At 42.4% G+C, this 18,892-nt stretch overlaps 1 protein-coding gene across 1 annotated transcript; it reads left to right on the forward strand.

Moving 5' to 3' along the window:
* The first annotated feature begins 1,926 nt into the window (after positions 1 to 1,926).
* On the forward strand, positions 1,927 to 18,148 carry STMP1 (short transmembrane mitochondrial protein 1). The gene is made up of 3 exons (XM_069588475.1): positions 1,927 to 2,159; positions 14,869 to 14,922; positions 16,282 to 18,148. The coding sequence occupies exons 1-3, from the start codon at positions 2,145 to 2,147 to the stop codon at positions 16,354 to 16,356; spliced, it is 144 nt and encodes a 47-aa protein (XP_069444576.1). The 5' UTR covers positions 1,927 to 2,144; the 3' UTR covers positions 16,357 to 18,148.
* Positions 18,149 to 18,892: the final 744 nt, after the last annotated feature.

Below are 18,892 nucleotides of genomic sequence, written 5' to 3' on the forward strand. Positions count from 1 at the left end.
ACATCAATCTTTAACTGCAAAGCATCCTGTTAATAAAGAGCATTTTTAGAGGGATGTGAATGAATAAGTAACTGGTCCAAGACATAGTAAGCCTGACTGCTGCTGCTGCTGCTGCTGCTGCTGCTGCTAAGTTGCTTCAGTCATGTCCAACTCTGTGCTACCCCATAGACGACAGCCCACCAGGCTCCTCTGTCCCTGGGATTCTCCAGGCAAGAGTACTGAAGTGGGTTGCCATTTCCTTTTCCAGTGCATGCATGCATGCTAAGTCGCTTCAGTTGTGTCCAACTGTGCAACCGTATGGACAGCATCCCACTAGGTTGCTTTGTCCACAGGATTTTCTAGGCAAGAATACTGGAGTGGGTTGCCATTTCCTTTTCCAGTAAACCTGACTGTTGCTCCACTAATCAGGCATATGGTAAGCTTTATCATGTTGCACACAGGCATGAACACAGAAATATCAGGAAAGAGCCTGAGGCACAGAATCAAAGCATTTTATAAACCTCTGATATGTGAAGCATTCCATTGGACAGATTGGGATTTACTGAGCTTCATTATTTTGTTTTACCACCACTTCTTCCAAAATTAATAGCAGAATGGGGATCAGAAGTTGGGGCAGTGGAGAAGTGTGTGGAAAAGAGAAGCTGGAAGAACTGCCGCTGCACTGTATATTGCTTTAAAGGCTGACGAGAAATGCAGTTTGTGTAATAAATATAACAGGGAGAGGCTAACATTTAGGGCGCACGTCTGACTCAGCATTGTTCCCTGGGGCACTGGGAGAGAGGCTGGTGGATGTTGCCTGTGCTCTTCAGCAAAGCGAAGGAGAGAAAAAGATTTTAGATGGTGTTGTTTTTTTTTTTTTTTTTTAAGCATTTGGAGCGTAGGTCACCTATTCCTCAATCCTTTTTTGGAGCACAGATGATCTATTCTTCAATTCTTTACCAGCTGAGTCACAAGGGAAGCCCAAGAATACTGGAGTGGGTAGCCTATCCCTCGGAGAAGGCAATGGCACCCCACTCCAGTACTCTTGCCTGGAAAATCCCATGGAGGGAGGCTGGTGGGCTGCAGTCCATGGGGTCGCTAAGAGTCGGGGACACGACTGAGCAACTTCACTTTCACTTTTCACTTTCATCCATTGGAGAAGGAAATGGCAACCCACTCCAGTATTCTTGCCTAGAGAATCCCAGGGATGGGGGAGCCTGGTGGGCTGCCGTCTATGGGGTCACACACAGTCGGACAAGACTGAAGTGACTTAGCAGCAGCAGCCTATCCCTTCTCCAGGGGATCTTCCCTACAGCAATTGAACTGGGTTATCCTGCATTGCAGGCAGATTCTTTACCAGCTGAGCTATCAGGGAAGCCCATTTCTCAACAATACTAGACAAATATAGGATCTTAATGTGTTGCTCTTACTGTGTTCGTTTGCTGGAATTAGAAAATCAAAAAGAGGTGAGTACGTTCTTCCTAGTTATTAGGGTTTTAGTTTTGATAAACTGTGGTTGTTTAGTCAGTAAATTGGTTTGACTCTTTACAGACCCCATGGACTGTAGCCTGCCAGGGTCCTCTGTCCATGGGATTTCTCAGGCAAGAATACTGGGGCAGCTTGTCATTTCTTCCCACCCAGGGATCAAGCTCGAGGCTCCTGTATTGGCAGGCAGTTTCTTTATCACTACCGCCACTTGGGAAGTCCCAGTGGAGTATGCCGCAAAAACTCCACTGGTGATTTTTTGCTTTGCCTGTGCGGATGGGAACAAAGACCTCCTGTGGTCCTTCTAGGTCAGGGAATTCAGACTGGTCTTTGGGATGCCGGTAATCATACAGACTACTGGGCCCCGACCCAGGTCTATAGAAGCGATATTTGAGGACTGGGCTCTAGAATCTGAATGTTCAAAGCTTCCAGCCTGGCTTGGCCCTTGGGACTTGCTCCTACCAGGCCACAGCGCGCTCTCGCCAGACAGGCAGTTCAGGAGGTGATCCCCAGGCGCTCCACTAGGGGGCCAGGATAGCTTCCGGGTGAAGCAAGGCGGGAGGCGCGGAGCGGGGCGTGAACCGGAAGTTGGCTGAGGGCGCCGCCCATCGCGCCGGGGGAGGCAGGTCCCGACGGCCCTCGGAGCTGCAGCCGCTGTTCGCGCCCTATTTGCCGACACTATGCTCCAGTTCTTGGTGAGTGGAGCTGCCGAGGAGCGAGCCGGAGCTTGGCCCAGAGCTCTCGGGGGCTCCGGACGCCCCCCGCCTCGTGCCGGCCTGGGGGGTCCTGGGCGTGGGTCCCGAAAACCCCGTCGCCTGTCCGGGTGGGCTGTGGGTGTTTTTGCTCTGCCTCACTCATATCCTTTCACCAACATTTTTCTGACGCCGTTCAAGTCCCTAAAACTTTTGAGGAGTCAGAGCATAGGTGTTTTTTCAAGCTGTTGTGTGATGGGCCACGCGTGCTTTGTGTGCGTTCCTCGTGTTCAGGCTCCTTAATGACTTTTCGGCCCTCCCACCCCCGACTTAAACACGTACCCTGTCCGCGGCTTGCAGCCCTGCTGGTTGCCATCTTTGAGAACACAGGAGGGCCAGGAATGAACTCGAAATTCGTGAGCCGCCGGAGTTAAGAGACCGAGGGAGCCCTCCTCAGACCTTTTATAGCTTCCAGACTGAGGATGGCTGGTTGCTGACATACGTGAGTCAGGCCGTGGTGAACAAGTAATTTTTCCAGAATGCTCATTCTGGGGGAAAATGAGTGTTACCGTGAGTAAGCAAATTATTTTTCATGGCTCTCCTTAAGTCAGAAACAGGTTTTCTGGCAAAGATTGCCTTGTTGAAGGTTTCAGGAGGACTTGCCAATTTTCAGCCTGAAAGTCTTTCTTCCCAGGCTTTTGTGCCTTCAAAACTTGATTCTTAAACTCTGAATGATAAGAGTGGAGTATTCTGAAAACCTTCCAGGTGGCTCATGGAAACTGAGTACTCTTGGGATGAGATACTTTCCCAAATGTTACATTCTTTTTTTTTCCCCCAGCATGCTGAAACAAGATGCTGTCCTTTTGTTTTATTTCCAAGTTTGGGATAATTTTTTTTTTAATTTTTTCAATTTTTATTGGAGAATAATTACAATGTTGTGTTCGTTCCAGTTGTTATATTATCAAAGGGATTAAAGAAGAAAAAGTGTCCCTCTGTCCTTTTTGAGATGGCAGTTGATTTTTCAGTCTTATAGACTGAAAGAGGGTATCCCTGACAGTAAACTGCCTAACCAGCACATGGCTACACCTCTGGAAGTTTCTCCAGTGCCCTGACTAGGAGTCAGTAGAAATAATTACTGCCTTATAGTTGTAGGAAGCTCTCAGGTTAAAAACAGTATGGGCCCCAAAGTGTAAGATGGTGTCATTGAGTCTCCTACTTCAGTGGTAGCTCACTGGTAACTGGAAGGACATGGATTCAGAAAGATGGTGCTGGAACAGGTTTGGAAAGTGATGGGATAGTCACAAGTAAATATCTTTGAGGGCGTATTGTCACCACCCATTTTGGAACCCTCCAAGATGTTTCCAGCAGTTGTCATTTCCTGGAACACCATTTGAGAACCACTGCACCTGATCGTGTTGCTTATATTAATATGTTCTCTTCATTCTTCCTTTCTCTTTGAATTACAGTATTTGCCCATTATCCATCCCTCACATGTTGAAACTTACTCCTGTGGTCCTGGCGCCTCTTTTCGCCTTGATTTCACTGCAGTGGCCTCCTGCCTTGCAGCATGGTGTCACCACGGTTTGGTTTAAGGAAACTTTGGAAGCCTTTCGAGGGAAGCCTGGTGTGACGGGCTCTGCTGGTGGTTTGTGTGTGCTGCCTTCTGTACTTTCATGGGGTGATGCGTTGGTTCTCTTCTCTCTCGCAGGAGCAGCCTCTGTTCCTCTTACTCCTCCTCTTTAATCCGTCCTGCCCCAGCTTTTGGATCCCGCGTCTCAGCGCTTTTCAGTACTCTTACCCAGTGTACCACCCGGGGACTTGTTTTTCTGGAAGAAACTGCATAGAGTACAGGTGGCAAGCCCCGGGTCCTGGCTGCTCCAAGGGCCCGGAGGAGCAGTATCTCGGCACACCAGTTGGGAAATTGCCTTATCTAAGCTCTCCGGTTTGTACTGGCTGCTGTTCCCTTCTTTTGGTTTCTGGGTGTTTCTCAGGTCTCAGACCTTGACTTTCTTTTTTTCAACACCCTTAGGGGCATGTTCCTTGTCACGCTGTTGTCTTCGCTCCGTTGACCGCTTCCAAAACTACCTTGAGTCCTTTGCTCTGAGTTCAGTTCCCCGTCATCAGCTGCCTCCTGAACATCTCTTGTCCAACCCTCTTAGACCCAACACGTGGAGGACCCGTTACCTCTTTCCCTCCCCACCTCGCACTCCACACCTAACTTCTTTCTCCCCTAGCCCTGGCTTTCATTAACTTGAAATATTGACATAATCTCGACTTAGTTCTCTCCTTCATTCTTCATCTCATTTACTTGCTGTGTCTGGCACATTTATGTGCTGTGTATTTTTTGGGCAGGTTACTTAACTGCTCTGTGCCTCAGTTTCCCCAACATAAAGTGGACAGTAATAGTACTTGCTTTAGCAGGGTTGTGAAGAACATGAATTAATTCCTGAAAAGGAGTTAAAATGCTGCCTTGCACATAGTAAGCACTCAGTAAGAGTTATTTTTGCTTTAAGCCATCAAGTCTTCATTACTTACCTTAGGACAAGTTCTGTCTCTGTGTTTCCATTGCCAGGTTGGTAGAGCAGGTCTTCTTCCTTCCATCCTTGGACTGGCTGCACTAGCCTAGTAGGTATGAGTTAGAGAAGTTATTTTAGATTCTCTAGTTGAATAAGTCTTAAGACTTAAGTGCTTAAGTGTCTGCTTCTGAGGAAGCATCCAGTTCATATTCAGTCACCTCCAGTTACAGCAGGCTCTCCGTTTTCTCAGGTTCTCTTTCACTTTTGGTCAGTGTCTTCTTACGTGGTTCTACTCTTTGATGTTAAAAAGCAGTTCTAGTCCACATGACGACCTTTTTTACCTGTGTAAGAGCATTACCTTGGTGCTGCTCTCTAACTCCCTTCTCCCACCAGTCTTGTCTTTAGGCTGTCTGTGTCTATTTCCTCCACTCTTTCTTCGTGGTCATCCTTCTTTGAATATTCTGGTTTTTGAATTTTTTTTTTTTAAACATAGCACTCCCAGTATAATCTGATCAGCTGTAGAATACCAAGGCTGTTGCCTCTGGTTCGTTGTGTTTCCCTTGACACCCTTGGTCTTCTCCTGTCTCGCAGCTGCCAGAGTAGTCAGCCAGGATGGTCTTATTCACGTGCTCAGAACCTGTGGCTGGTCCCCGTGTCCTTCCCCATCAAGTCATAACCACTTTCACTTGACTTTTGAGGTTTCCTTTCCCACCGCCCTGCAGCATGCGTCCTCTGAGGGTCGCTGGGCTAATCTCACTGCCCTCCCCCCTTCCTGCTGTCACGTCGTCCCGCTTCCCCTTTATCCTCCTTTTTGCCTTCACAGCTCCTCTTGGTGACCCAACTCCCGCCCTTTTCCACAAGCCATCCTGATGACTTTACTCTTGAAAGCTTACGTTGTTGTGCTCCATCTTCCCATTTATTTAGGGTCTTTCATCAGGGTTTTGTTTGTTTGTTTGTTTTGTTTTTAATTTCTTAGTGATAGTCTTGCTTTTCCTAGGTACTTTTTAGTTCTGCCTAGTGTTGTTGGTTTTTTTTTTTTTCACTTTTACTGTGTTTAGTCTTGCCTAGTATGCCTAGGTGCTTTTTAGTTTTGTTGTTGGTTCATGTGACATCCTTTTTATCATTACATTATAACTGAGCAGAGGGCTTGTGTGCCTGCTGTACAGAAAAATAAACTCTGACAGAGTGTTTGCTGTAAAGTAAGGATTGTATTGCAAGGCGCCAAGCAAGGGAGTGGGAGACAAGGCTCACATCTGCTCCAGCTTGGTCTTTGAGATTGAGGCTTTTAAAAGGGGAAGAACAAAGAAGCTGGGGTCATTGTCTTGTGATGTTTCTGTGACCTTTCTCAGTGGTAGTTTTGGCATCAGGGTTGTCCTGGTTTACAGTTCTGTGGCCTGTGACTCAGGAGTCTGTTAGCTCATCTTATCCTGGAGAAGGAACCTGAGTTTGTATATTAGTGATGTTATGCACAACAACAGTTTTGGTACATTAATGATGTTATTGGCAGTAGCACTTTTAGTACATTAATACTATTTTAAAAAAATTTATTGAAGTACAGTTGATTTATAATGTGTTAATTTCTGCTGTACAGCAAAGTGATTCAGCCATACATATACACACATAAACATTCCTTTTCATACTCTTTTCCATTATGGTTTGTCACAAGGTACTGACTGTAGTTCCCTGTAATATACAGTAGGGCCATGTTTTATTAATGATAGCATTAGCAGCAACTTTAGTCATCTAACACTGGTTGATTAGTGTTCATTTAGCACAGGGTTGAGGTCAGAGGGGACAAGAAAATGGGATGAAGTTTTCATTTGTTTTTTGTAGTGAAACAAGTCAAGTGTTGATTAGGAGGAAAAAGAGTACAGTATGTGTGGATAGACACATGGGCAAACTCAGAGTGAGAGTCTTGAGTTGCCAGGAATGAAGTTTTGGATAAAGAGGTTGGTTAATCATAAACTAGGCAAGGGTAGTTAGTTTTAGGATGACCCAATTTCACCATTGTTGAATTAGTTGTTGCTGATGTATAGAAATGCTAATGATTCTGGTATATTGATTTTGTATCTAGCACCCTTGTCTACCTTTTAGCTCCAGTAGTTTGTAGATTCACTTCGCAGTGACTTGGGGAAGGCAGTACTATGAAGGCGCTCACATCTCCAGGGAAGACAAATACGACAGTTCTGTGTTCTCTTCCAGTTCTTCCTTCCCGCTCTCCTGTTCTCACTCTCAAGTCAGGACTTGGAGCAGAAGTAGAGTGAATATCCTAGTTTTGTTTCTGCTTTGAGTGGAAATGCTTCTCAGGTTTTAGTAGGATGTTTGTATTTCTGATATTTTCTAACAGATTCATGGAACTCTTTTGATAGCTCAGTTGGTAAAGAATCCACCTGCAGTGCAGGAGACCCCAGTTTGATTCCTGGGTCAAGAAGAGCCACTGGAGAAGGGAGAGGCTACCCACTCCAGTGTCCTTGGGCTTCCCTTGTGGCTCAGCTGGTAGAGAATCCGCCTGCAGTGCAGGAGACCTAGGTTTGATCCCTGGGTTGGGAAGATCCCCTGGAGAAGGGAAAGGCTACCCACTCCGGTATTCTGGCCTGGAGAATTCCATGGACTGTGTAGTCGGTGGGATCACAAAGAGTCAGACACGACTGAGCGACTTTCACTCACTCACTCACTTCTATTTCTTAGGCGTTTTTATTGAGATAGGCAATAAAACTTTATTGTGCTTTTTCCTCATCTAGTGATCATGACTTTTCTCCTTTAATATGTTAATATGATTAGATTTCTAACGCAAGGCATTTACTCTGTGTGGCCCATTCAGATCATTTGCTAATGTGCTGTGTTTTGTTTACTGCATCTTGATGTACACTGTTTTATTTTGTCTTGTCTTTCTAGACTAGATCATAAAGTTCACAGGAAGAGGAAACATACTTTATAGTTAGATCTCCCAAGCAAATGGCACTTAGTACTTTGGGATTGATTTCATTTATTTATAATTAGATATTCCTTTTTTGCTTGATTACTCTTGTCAGATATTCAAAAGATATTTGAATATTTGAATTAGCTTCTTTGAGAATAGGCAGACCAGTTCTACCTGATGCCCTGCTTTTCAGAGTGTTACTGGCTAATTTCCATGAACGTCCCTGTTTAATTTACTGGTTCAATTCAAGAATTAATAGCTTTTTTGGGGGGTTGTTTTTCTTTATTCATTCTTTAAGGAAAAGTATTGAATATAAAACCTAGCTTACACCTTAAAAATGTACTTCTATGTAGTGTTAGTAGAGGGGGATAGAATTTGAGTTTTATTATTACTGAAGCAATTGTTAAACATAATTAATGATTATCTCTTCACCAAGTGTTGAGTGTTTAAAAGACTAAGGCACAAAAAAGGTAACTTTTTTCCCTGCTTCCTTGGAACGGAGAGATCCTCTGATAGCTTCTGTAGCTGAGACTAAGCTTGAGAAGTACAATTGTCAGTTTACTTTTTTATTAATGTAAGATAAATGTATACTTTTGGTTTTCTTGTCAGTGTGTAGTTTTTTTCATCTGAGACTGTGAAACATTTTTAGGTTTATGGGCTTCCCTGATGGTAAGCATCTGCCTCCAATGTGGGAGACCTGGGTTCGATCCCTGGGTCAGGAAGATCCCCTGGAGAAGGAAATGGCAACCCACTCCAGTACTCTTGCCTGGAAGATCCCATGGACTGAGAAGCCTGGTAGGCTACAGTCCATGGGGTCGCAAAGAGTCGGACACAACTGAGCAACTTTCCCTTCCCTTTGAATGCTAGTTATATTTGCTAAACACAATCAGATTATTTTTAGATTTTGTAAATCCTTCTCGACAAATATAAGATGGTTCAGATTCTATGTTGTAACTTGGTTTAGGTGTGTACTTTTTGAAAATGTAATTTAATAGGTCTTATTTCAGACATGTCAGGTAGTATTCATTCTGGATTATTGCCAGTAACCATTTCCAGATAAAAATTGTAGCTTTATTTATGGAGCTACACACATAGCAACTTTTTGTTGGGGGCAGGAGTTGAGCAGCATTGAGAGGAGTCACATTGCATCAAAGTTATGGCTCTACTTTTTAAGACTTGGTGCTTCTTTATGTTAAGAGATACAGTGTTGTAACTAAGCCCTTCATGTGTCTGTATATTAAAAAAAAATTGACAAGACAACATTTTCAATAGACCTGTCATATACAAAACAAAGCCTTAGTCTAATGGTCCTCATTTTTTCATCTGACATTTCCATTCTTTTTAAACTTTTGTCCAATCTGGAAACCTCAAAGTTGTCTTTGGTGTCCTCTGTTTTATCCCATAGAGCTGATATTCTACCCATTCTTACTGTTTGTTTTGGCTGGGTTGTGGTGCATGCAGGATCTTAGTCCCCCAACCAGGGATTGAACCCTTGCCTCCCTGTAAGGGAAGGGTGGAGTCCTAACCGCTAGACCGCCGGGAAAGTCCCAAATCTTACTTTATTTATTTTTTAATAGTTTTGAAATCTAGTTCCAAAACCATACAGTTCACCCATTGAAAGTGTAGGATTTAGTGATATGTTCACAGACTTGTGCAAGAATCACCGCCATCTGATTTTTATATCTAACCTTACTTATCTCCTGAGAAACCTGTATGCAGGTCAAGAAGCAACAGTTAAAACCAGACATGGAACAATGGACTGGTTCCAAATTGGGAAAGGAGTAAGTTAAGGCTGTATATTGTCACTCTGCTTATTTAACTTTTATTCAGGATACATCATGCGAAATGCCAGGCTGGATCAATCACAAGCTGGAATCAAAATTGCTGGGAGAAATATCAACAACCTCAGACATGCAGGTGATACCACTAATTGCAGGAATCAAGGAACTGAAAAAAGCCTCTTGATAAGGGTGAAAGAGGAGAGTGAAAAAAGCTGGCTTAAAACTCAACATTCAAAAAAAAACTATGGTCATGGCATTCGATTCTGTCACTTCATGGTAAATAGAAGGGGAGAACATGGACGTAGTGACAGATTTTATTTCCGTGGGCTCCACATGAAGTTAAAAGACACTTGCTCCTTGGAAGGATATTTATGGCAAACCTGTGAAAGTGACAGTTGTTCAGTTGTGTCCTACTGTTTGTGACCCCATGGATTATACAGTCCATGGAATTCTCCAGGCCAGAATACTGGAGTGGGTAGCCTTTCCTTTCACCAGGGGATCCTCCCAACCCAGGGATTGAACCCAGGTCTCCTGCACTGCAGGCGGATGCTTTACCATCTGAGCCACAAGGGAAGCCCTGGCAAACCTAGAGAGTGTTAAAAAGCAGAGACGTCACTTTGCTGACAAAGGTCTGTATGTATCAAAGTTATGGTTTTTCCAGTAGTCATGTATGGATGTGGCAGACTAAAGACTGAGCATCGAAAAATAAATGATGCTTTTGAGCTGTAGTGCTGGAGAAGACTCTTGAGAATCCCTTGGACAGCAAGATCAGTCAGTCTTAAAGGAAATCAGCTCTGAATATTCATTAGAAGGACTAATGCTGAAGCTCCAATACCTTGGCCAGCTGATGTGAAGAGCTGACTCATTGGAAAAGTCCCTGATGCTGGGAAAGATTGAAGGCAGGAGGAGAAGGGGGTGACAGAGGATGAGATGGTGGGATGGCCTCACTGACTCAATGGACGTGAGTTTGCGCAAACTCTGGGAGATAGTGAAGGACAGGGAAGTCTAGCACGCTTCATTCCATGGGGTCACAAAGAGTCAGACATGACTTAGTGATTAAACAGCAACTATGTTTCATTGCCTCCCAAAGAAACTCCATACCATTAGCATTCATTTCTCATTCCCCTCATACCCAACCCTGGACAAGCACTCATTTTGTGTCTCTCTGGATCTGCCTGTCCTGGACTTTTCTTGTAGTGAAATCATATAATATGTGGTCTTGTCTGACCGCCTCTCACTTGGCATTGTGTTTTCAAGGTCCATCCATGTTTTAGCATGGATCATACTTCATTCCTTTTCATGGCTATACTGCATCGTGCGAATACACCACATTTTGTCAATTCATTCACCAGTTGATGGACATTTGGGTTGTTCCCAGCTTTTGGCTATTATGAATACTCCTGCTGTAAACATTCATGTACAAGGTTTTGTGTAGATACATGTTTCAGTTTTATTGCTTATATACCGTAAAGTGAAATTGGTGGATCAAATGGTAACTGTGCTCAGCTTTCGGAGGATTTGCAAGACTTTTCCATAGTGTCTGTATCATGTTACATTCCCACCAGCAGCGTATGTTCCAGTTTCTCCATTTCCTTGCCAACACTTGCTCCTCTTTTTCATTCAAGTCATCCTGGTGGATGTAATGCGGCACCTTGTTGTGGGTTTGATTTGCATTTCCTTAATGACTAATGACATTGAGCATCTTTCCATGTGTTTGTTGGCTGTTTATTTGTATTTCTTCTTTGGAGAAATGTCTCTTCGAATTCTTTGCTCATTTTAAAACTGGGTTGTCTTTTTATCATTCAGTCAAGAGCTCCTTATATATTCTGAGTACAGGTCCTTTATCAGATATATGATGTGCGCATATTTCATTCTGTGGTTGTCTTCACCGTCTTGGTATTCTTTGAAATACAAACACTTGAAATTTTGATAAAGTAAGATTTATCCGTTTTTAAAAGAGATTTATAGTTTAAGCTCTTATATTTAGGTCTTTGATCCCTTTTGAGTTAAGTTTTGTTTGTGATGTGAAGTAGGTGTCAGCTTTGTTCCTTTGTATGTGGATATGCAGTTGGCCCAACATCATTCCTTGCAAAGACCATCTTTCTCCCATTGGCTGCTTAGCACCCTTGTTGAAAATCACATGACCATAAATGTAAAGGTTTATTCTTGGACCCTTTATTCTATTGATCTTGATTTTTAAGAAGGAAAACCATTCATGTTTGCTTGCCTTCTCTGCTTTCTATTTATTCAGCTGTTTTGGGGTACAGCTGTCAGGTGAATGCTGACAGAATGGTGCTTTCATCACGTTGCTGCTGGTAAAGAGCAGTCAGTGGTTTCCTGCTGTTTTACATGAGAACTAAACGTGCTTGCTGGTTTTTTGAAGTCCATCAGTTAGCTCCACCCAGCTCTCTATACTGGTATTTCTCTCCATTTTTTGTTCAAATCTTCTTATCTCATCGGGCCTATTTCTTTTATTCAGGTCATCGCATTGTCATTCCTGTCTTGTACCTTGATTCTCCAGAGTCACTTCCCTTGCCAGTGTAAATTTCAACACTTCCTTAGCATCTGTAGAGCCTTTAATAACAAGTTGAGGTACACTGATCTCTTCCAGGTATGGTTTCTTAAAAGAAGCACTTCTGTATCATTCATTTTGTTACTTAATGCATGACCCAGTTCTGGTTTTTCATGCATCTGTTACATTCAAGGTCCTGTGCAGCCTCCTGTCTGTTGTTATAACTATTGTACTTAGTGTGTAGCTTTTCTTTCTGTACATCATATAAATTCTTTAAGAAAAGAGACCATTTTGAAATCTTTTCACAGGGCTGGATATGAAACTGATTTTTGGTATATAAGGGACTGCAATCCTTCAATCAAAACCTTTAGAGGCCAGATGTATTTGGGAGGATGTTTTTCAGATTTCTTCTCACCCATTTGTCCTCTGTGCAGCTTTGCTCATGGCACTCCTCAGTCCCCAAACTTCTGGTGTTTTACCATTTATTGTGCCCAATATGTTTGTGAGAAGCAGCTACATATTCCTAGAGTCTCAGAATCATTGCAGAAAGGACATAATCATGATGTATTTAGTGTTGAGCTTGGGAGGAAGGCACACCTCTGCAGGGGTGCTCCGGGGGAGCGGGGAGTGGGCTGTGGTGATAGCATCCAGCCATCCGGATGGACCCCTGAGGAGGCCTCCAGGTCTTGACCTGGAGGAAGTTAAGCATTCCTGCGCAGTGGAGAGGCTTCTGGCTCATTCGTGACCTGAGCTCTGACTCTGGTCTTAACTTCTCAGTCACCGTTACTCAGATACAGATGTTATTTTTTTTAATCCTTTATTTATTCCGATTAAAATTTCTTACCTCTCTAAACTTGCCTATCGAGTATTCCATGAACAACATACAAATGCTTTTCTACTGTCATGCATTTTCCTCCAGCTGCTCTTCATGTGCTCCATTTCTCTTACATTGTGTATGTAGTTTTACCATAGCCCATTGGTAGACATAGCAGTATTTGGAAACTGGAGTTGGATGACTTGTCCAGAGACTCATGACTGGTCTAGAGACCCATGATTTTTGTTTTGTGTTTCAAATAACTGTTTTGTTTGTTAATCGCCCTGGTGCTAGTGAAATTGCCAAAATGAAATCATATTTAGATTTGCTTTATTTATTTTGAGACACACTTGGTAAGAACCAAGAACCCTAGAAATTTGAAGCTGGAAGGAAGATTGTTAGTATAATTTTTTATAAGTCAGGAGCCTCAAATCAGCATAGCACCAAGGAAGTTAAGTGTCTTGCCTGAAGGTACACAGCTAGATCAGTGGTAGAACCAAAATTTATTTTTCTTGAAATTTTTCAGCCTTCTTTCTGTTTGGTGTTAGAGCTAACATTCTTAGGTGATTTCCGCCCCTTTTTAAGCAAACTTAATACTATTTGTTTCTGGATTTGGAAAACCTCTTACTACCTGGTTTCAACCCATAGGTGTGGAAAAAAATCATTTGGCTTCTTGGTGCCACGTTGGTAAAAGTATTTCACAAGCTATGTTTGAATAATCAAATGTTCAGAAAACAGTCTATGTTTAGACTTGATAGTCTGTTTTCTGCTTCCTACTAACAAACACATTTAAATTATGGGTGTTTAAAGCTTAGTAAGCTTAAGGCTTAGTAAGGATCCAGCTGTGTTCTCTCTCCCATATGCGTCTCCACCTTGAAGACAATTCCACTATGCCATATATGACCACTGGTGCTAAGTACGATGCTTTATTTTTCTATGTTAACCTCAGCTGTGTATTTATTAGGAGCAACAGTGACTAAAGAAAATAATTAAAAATCAGTTGCAAGTTCAAATTTATAAAATTAGAAGTTAGGTGTTCAGTTGGACATTTTAAATTTTTGGGTGAAAGTGTTAGATGCTCAGTCGTGTCCAGCTCTCTGCTACCCCATGACTGTTGCCCACCAGGCCCCTCTGTTCATGGGATTCTCCAGGCAAGAATGCTGTAGTGGGTTGTTGTTCCCATCTCCAGGAGATCTTCCCGATCCAGGGATTGAACCTGGCTCTCCTGAATTGCAGGCAGATTTTTTACCATCTGAGCCACCAGGGAAGCCCAGTGAGGTGGCGCGGGGGTGGGGGTGGGGGTGTGGATCCCAGGAAATTATAGATCATCATTAAAACTCCAAGCTGAAGGAACTTTGAAGCTCTTTTGGTGTGAAGGGATTTTCATGAAGCAGTTATTATTGAGGAAGATAGTCACCCAGTGAGATAAACACTAGAGTTCTCTAAAGGTTGTGCATGTCTCTTGCCACGGATTCAGAGCTGGTTAGGGGACCTGTGGTCTCTGCAGGTCTTAAGTGCCCTGCCCATCAGACTCCACCCATGCCAGAGAGCTAAGCCATATGCTCTCTCAGTTGTGTGACAGTCTTGCTTTCTGCCATTGTATATTTTAGTTTTTGAGTGTGAATCTGCTTTAGGTTGCCCTGTGCTCCTGTGATAAAAGACCCTGAACAAGTTACTTCATGTCTTAGACCAGTTGCCTCTTAAAATGTGAAGAGCTTGAACTGTGAACATCCCTTCATTTTCTAAAATTCTATGATTTAGCTGGATACTTTTAAAAATTGCATACTTTTTACTTGATGTAGCAAGAAATAACAAATCTCATAATCACTCCCCCCCCCCCCATAAAAAAATACCAAACTGTGGCTCTTAACAAAAATCAGATTTTGGCTTGAGTTTCTAGAACTTACAGCCAAGTCTTTGTAAGGTCTATATAGTTCTTCCATATACTATTTAACCTTGTGGAAGGATATTTCCATGCCTATTTTATAGAAGAAAGATGTGAATTTCATGCTATGCACTCCTCTGGACTGGGCACTGAGGTCTCTAACTGTCCTGAGTTCCTTAGGAGAATACTCTCCATGTCATCTGGTTTGGTAAGAATACTGTCTGTGTCGTCTGGTTGGCACAGAACTCAGTCTCCAGTGTGACTCTCCTATTCTATTCTTACAGCTTGGATTTACTCTTGGCAACGTGGTGGGAATGTATCTGGCTCAAAACTATGACGTAAGTGACCATATTCATGTCTTCCTTGATTCCACGCACCTAGTGTATAGTGACTTGTGTTTGTTGAAGTAAAGTATGCCTTCTAGCATAAACAAGATGGTCCATAGGTCTGAGAGGAAAGTCCTGAATGTTATAGAAAGATTTTCCATTGTCTGAGAAAATACTAGAACTCACAGAAGCACCTGACTTACATTTCACCCTAAGAGAACAAAATCCATCAGTTCAGGTGGCCTCATGGTGACCGTGTGCTGTGTTTGTTAGCACAGAGTAACATTGTTGGGCTCTTACAGTTCTGTGGGAAATCACGTGGAGTGAGACTTCACTGGACAGTCTTTCCAGTCCCTGCTACCCGGTTGTAGAGGTGACTGAGTAGTTTGGAGGTGGATCCATTTAGTGCTACACATGTAAGGACAGAATTCCGTGCAGTAGGGAGTTGCATTAGCTTCACCTTACAGATGTGTCAGTTGAAAATCGGGTGACACAGCTGCCCATGAATGGGAACCCTGAAATGTAATGTTTGTTTTAAGGAGACAAGGAAAGAAGACACGATTTGAACTTGATTTGTAGTGAAGTTTTTAGTGTGACAAAGGGAATTAGCTTTGTCATCCTTAAACTTGAGTCATGTGGTTTTCTAGGCAGGTGCTTATTAAGTTACGTCACATTTATTGTTTACATGTACAACCTGTTGGACTATAAAGAAAATTTGGACCATAAAGCTAAGCACCAAAGAATTGATGCTTTTGAACTGTGGTGTTGGAGAAGACTCTTGAGAGTCCCTTGGACTTCAAGGAGATCCAGCCAGTCCATCCTAAAGGAAATCAGTCCTAAGTGTTCACTGGAAGGACTGATGTTGACGCTGAAACTCCAATATTTTGGCCACCTCATGGGAAGAGCTAACTCATTTGAAAAGACCCTGATGCTGGGAAAGATTGAAGGCAGGAGGAGAAGGAAACGACAGAGGATGAGATGGTTGGATGGCATCACCAACTGAATGGACATGAGTTTGAGTGAACTCCGGGAGTTGGTGATGGACAGGGAGGCCTGGCATGCTGCAGTCCATGGGGTTGCAAAGACTTGGACACGACTGAGTGACTGAACTGAACAACTTTGCTTGGCACTGGATTGAGGGAGTTCAGTGGGTATATAAAAGTAGAACTCAGGGTCTGACTTTTGGGGAGGGAGCCTGCTTTAACTTAGCACTTTTGGGATCTTTCTTAGGCAGTTATGAGGCTAAGAAACACCGCTGTTTTTCAGGTTTCTTTTAGAGGAAAGTTAAACCATTTCTCTTTAGAGGAAGAGAAATGAAAAAATACTGACTAGGTAGACATAAAATGATGATATTCTCTTTTCTCTTTAAAGATACCAAACCTGGCTAAAAAACTTGAAGAAATTAAAAAGGACGTGGACGCCAAGAAGAAACCCCCTAGTTGCTGAAACCAACTGCAGCACTGCCTTCTGGATAAACTGAGTCTACTGTTCTCCAGGGCCTCCTTTACCGTCTGAACCAAAAGCTTTTGTTTTAATCTCTAGCCTCCACAGTTTTCTTTTTCGCTAGACCTTGCATTGCCTCACAGCACAAAAGGGGTCAGAAGTTAAGAGCAACCCTTATTTCTCCAACATCCTCACTTCTTCCCTTCCTCCTTCCAGCCTCTTGGGAGGTCCTGAGAATGAAATCATGGTGCTCGATTAGTTATCATACCTTTAATTAGTAGTCGTTCCCTTATTCTTTGGGATTTCTACTACCTTTTTCAAAAGAAAAATGGATGAGTTTTGTGTAGTTGATGAGATCCAAATGATGCGTATTTCAGAGTCTGGTAATTATAATGGGTTTTTAAACATTTGGTACTGAATGATGTTGTTTCACAGTAGTAATTAAAATGAAAATCTGGAAGCTAGTTTCTGTGAATTATCCACTGATTTTATATCGTCAGGAAACTCCATAGCTGCTAATTTCACCAATAAATCAATTTACTATTCATTAACCAAGAAACTGTGTTCTGAGAATCCTATCAGGAATTGGGGAATTTAAAAGTATTTAAAATAATGGTCTTTGTCTTCAGTAGAATTCATAATCTAGTGTGCCTGTTTTTTCTAGATGTATTTGATCTATCTCTTTTCAGTCATGAGAATCATAGTTAATGGGATTACAGGTACCTTTGACATCACATGTTAGATCTATGAGAAATTGTCTATAAAGGAAATTTTCTGCATTTTTACATTTAAAAAGTGTGTACATTATAACTTTAGAGTGATTCTCATAAGACTTGGTGTTTTTCTCCTGCAATCAGACATTAGTTTTATAATTTTTCAAACACATAATCAGTCCATAAAATTTTTTAGTTGTGAAAAAATGTTTAAATACATAACTTTCCTCTGGGTCAATACGAAAGTGATTTGTATTATCCTCCAGCTCCTAGTTCCTCTCATTGGAGTCAGACAGTGTCGTTAGTTTCTTGTATCCTTTTGAGAAAGATTTTGTGCTTAAATACACACACATACATGGGGGTTTTTATACAAATGATAAAAAGCTGTATACAGTCTTCCCCGGTCGGGATCACTACATGGCAGTCTGGAAGGGACAAAGAACTGCTTTCTTGTTTTGGCTGCATAAGGTTGTATTGAGCAAATATACTATAATGTATTTAATCCACTCCTGAGAAATGCTAAATTTTTCCCTGTCTTGCTACTACAGTGGTGACGTTAAACCTGATGTTTTTATACTTGTCAATGCAGGGGATAGCTCCATCCTGAAGTCCTAGAAGGGTAATTTGCACTAAATATAAATAAAGTCCCATCTCACTGGGCGTTTTGTTTCAGAGAGCTTTTTGAGCAGCTTCACTGATAATGCCATTTCTGAAGACATTTTAGCAGAGTCAGTAAACTGGAAGAATGGCTTAGGGACCTTTTTTTCAGACAGTGATGCCACTGTTACTGTGATGATAAAATGAAGTGATTCTGCTTCTCTTGGGAAACATGGATCTTTCATATATGGAGATGAGTTTTGTCCCTGTTGAGTTGCACTGGTGTGTGAGACAGATTAGGATCGTATTATGGACTGACTTCTCCCTTGAAGTGTGATCAGGGGCAAGCAGCTTATTTTTCTGAAACTGTTGTATTCTCTGTACCTACCTCAGAGGGCTTCCATGAGAAACAGCTGAAATAATGTGTGTGATGTGTAGTGCAGTGCTTTGCAAATTATCCAATAAATAGTAGATACTACTCCAAACATGTTGCTTTGGGTCCGAATACTTTTTTTTTTCCCCCTGCACTCACTTTTGGAGCAAAAGTCTATGAATTGTGCAAAATTTGTTACTATTCTTTGGTCACTCGCTTTGTTGATGAAAATCTATAGTATCCACATTGATCATACCACCTGGCTTACAAGGTTTGCTCTTGAACGACTGAATTCTTAGCAGAGTGAACTGCAATCTTGAAGGAGAGAGATTTACCATCCTTGAGAATATTCAAAATGCCACAAACTTAGAGAACCATTTTCAAAGACAGATTCTTTTTTTTTTATCACCTATGGAACATTGTTACTTGTGGATGTGTTCTCCCAGACCAGCTTCTTTGGGGGCGAGGGTCACTTAGATGTTGTAGTATTAGGTCTCTATAATTATATGTTGTAAGTGAAACTCATTTGGACTTAGAGCTTCCCATCAGAAGTGACACGTAACCTTGATGAGGGGGATCATTTCTTCCAGTGGGAGCCATCCGGGAAATGACCTTCACCATGTAAACTGCTCCACAGTGAACACAGGCTGACTTCCTGGTCACCCTTCAGAGCCCCTCTCCTAGTTTTAGGTCCTTGCAGGAGTGAAAAGGAGCTTTGAGTTCTCAGGCAGGGTTGTCTTCACTGAGATACAGTGTTGAAGGAGCCCAGAACCACCACGGATTTTAGGGGATGTTGTGGCGGTAATGACGGCACTGGCTGGTGCGCTCCCTGGGTGTTGTGTCGAGAGCCTTGCCT

Source organism: Ovis canadensis, chromosome 4, assembly GCF_042477335.2.
Source record: "Ovis canadensis isolate MfBH-ARS-UI-01 breed Bighorn chromosome 4, ARS-UI_OviCan_v2, whole genome shotgun sequence".
NCBI lineage: Eukaryota > Metazoa > Chordata > Mammalia > Artiodactyla > Bovidae > Ovis > Ovis canadensis.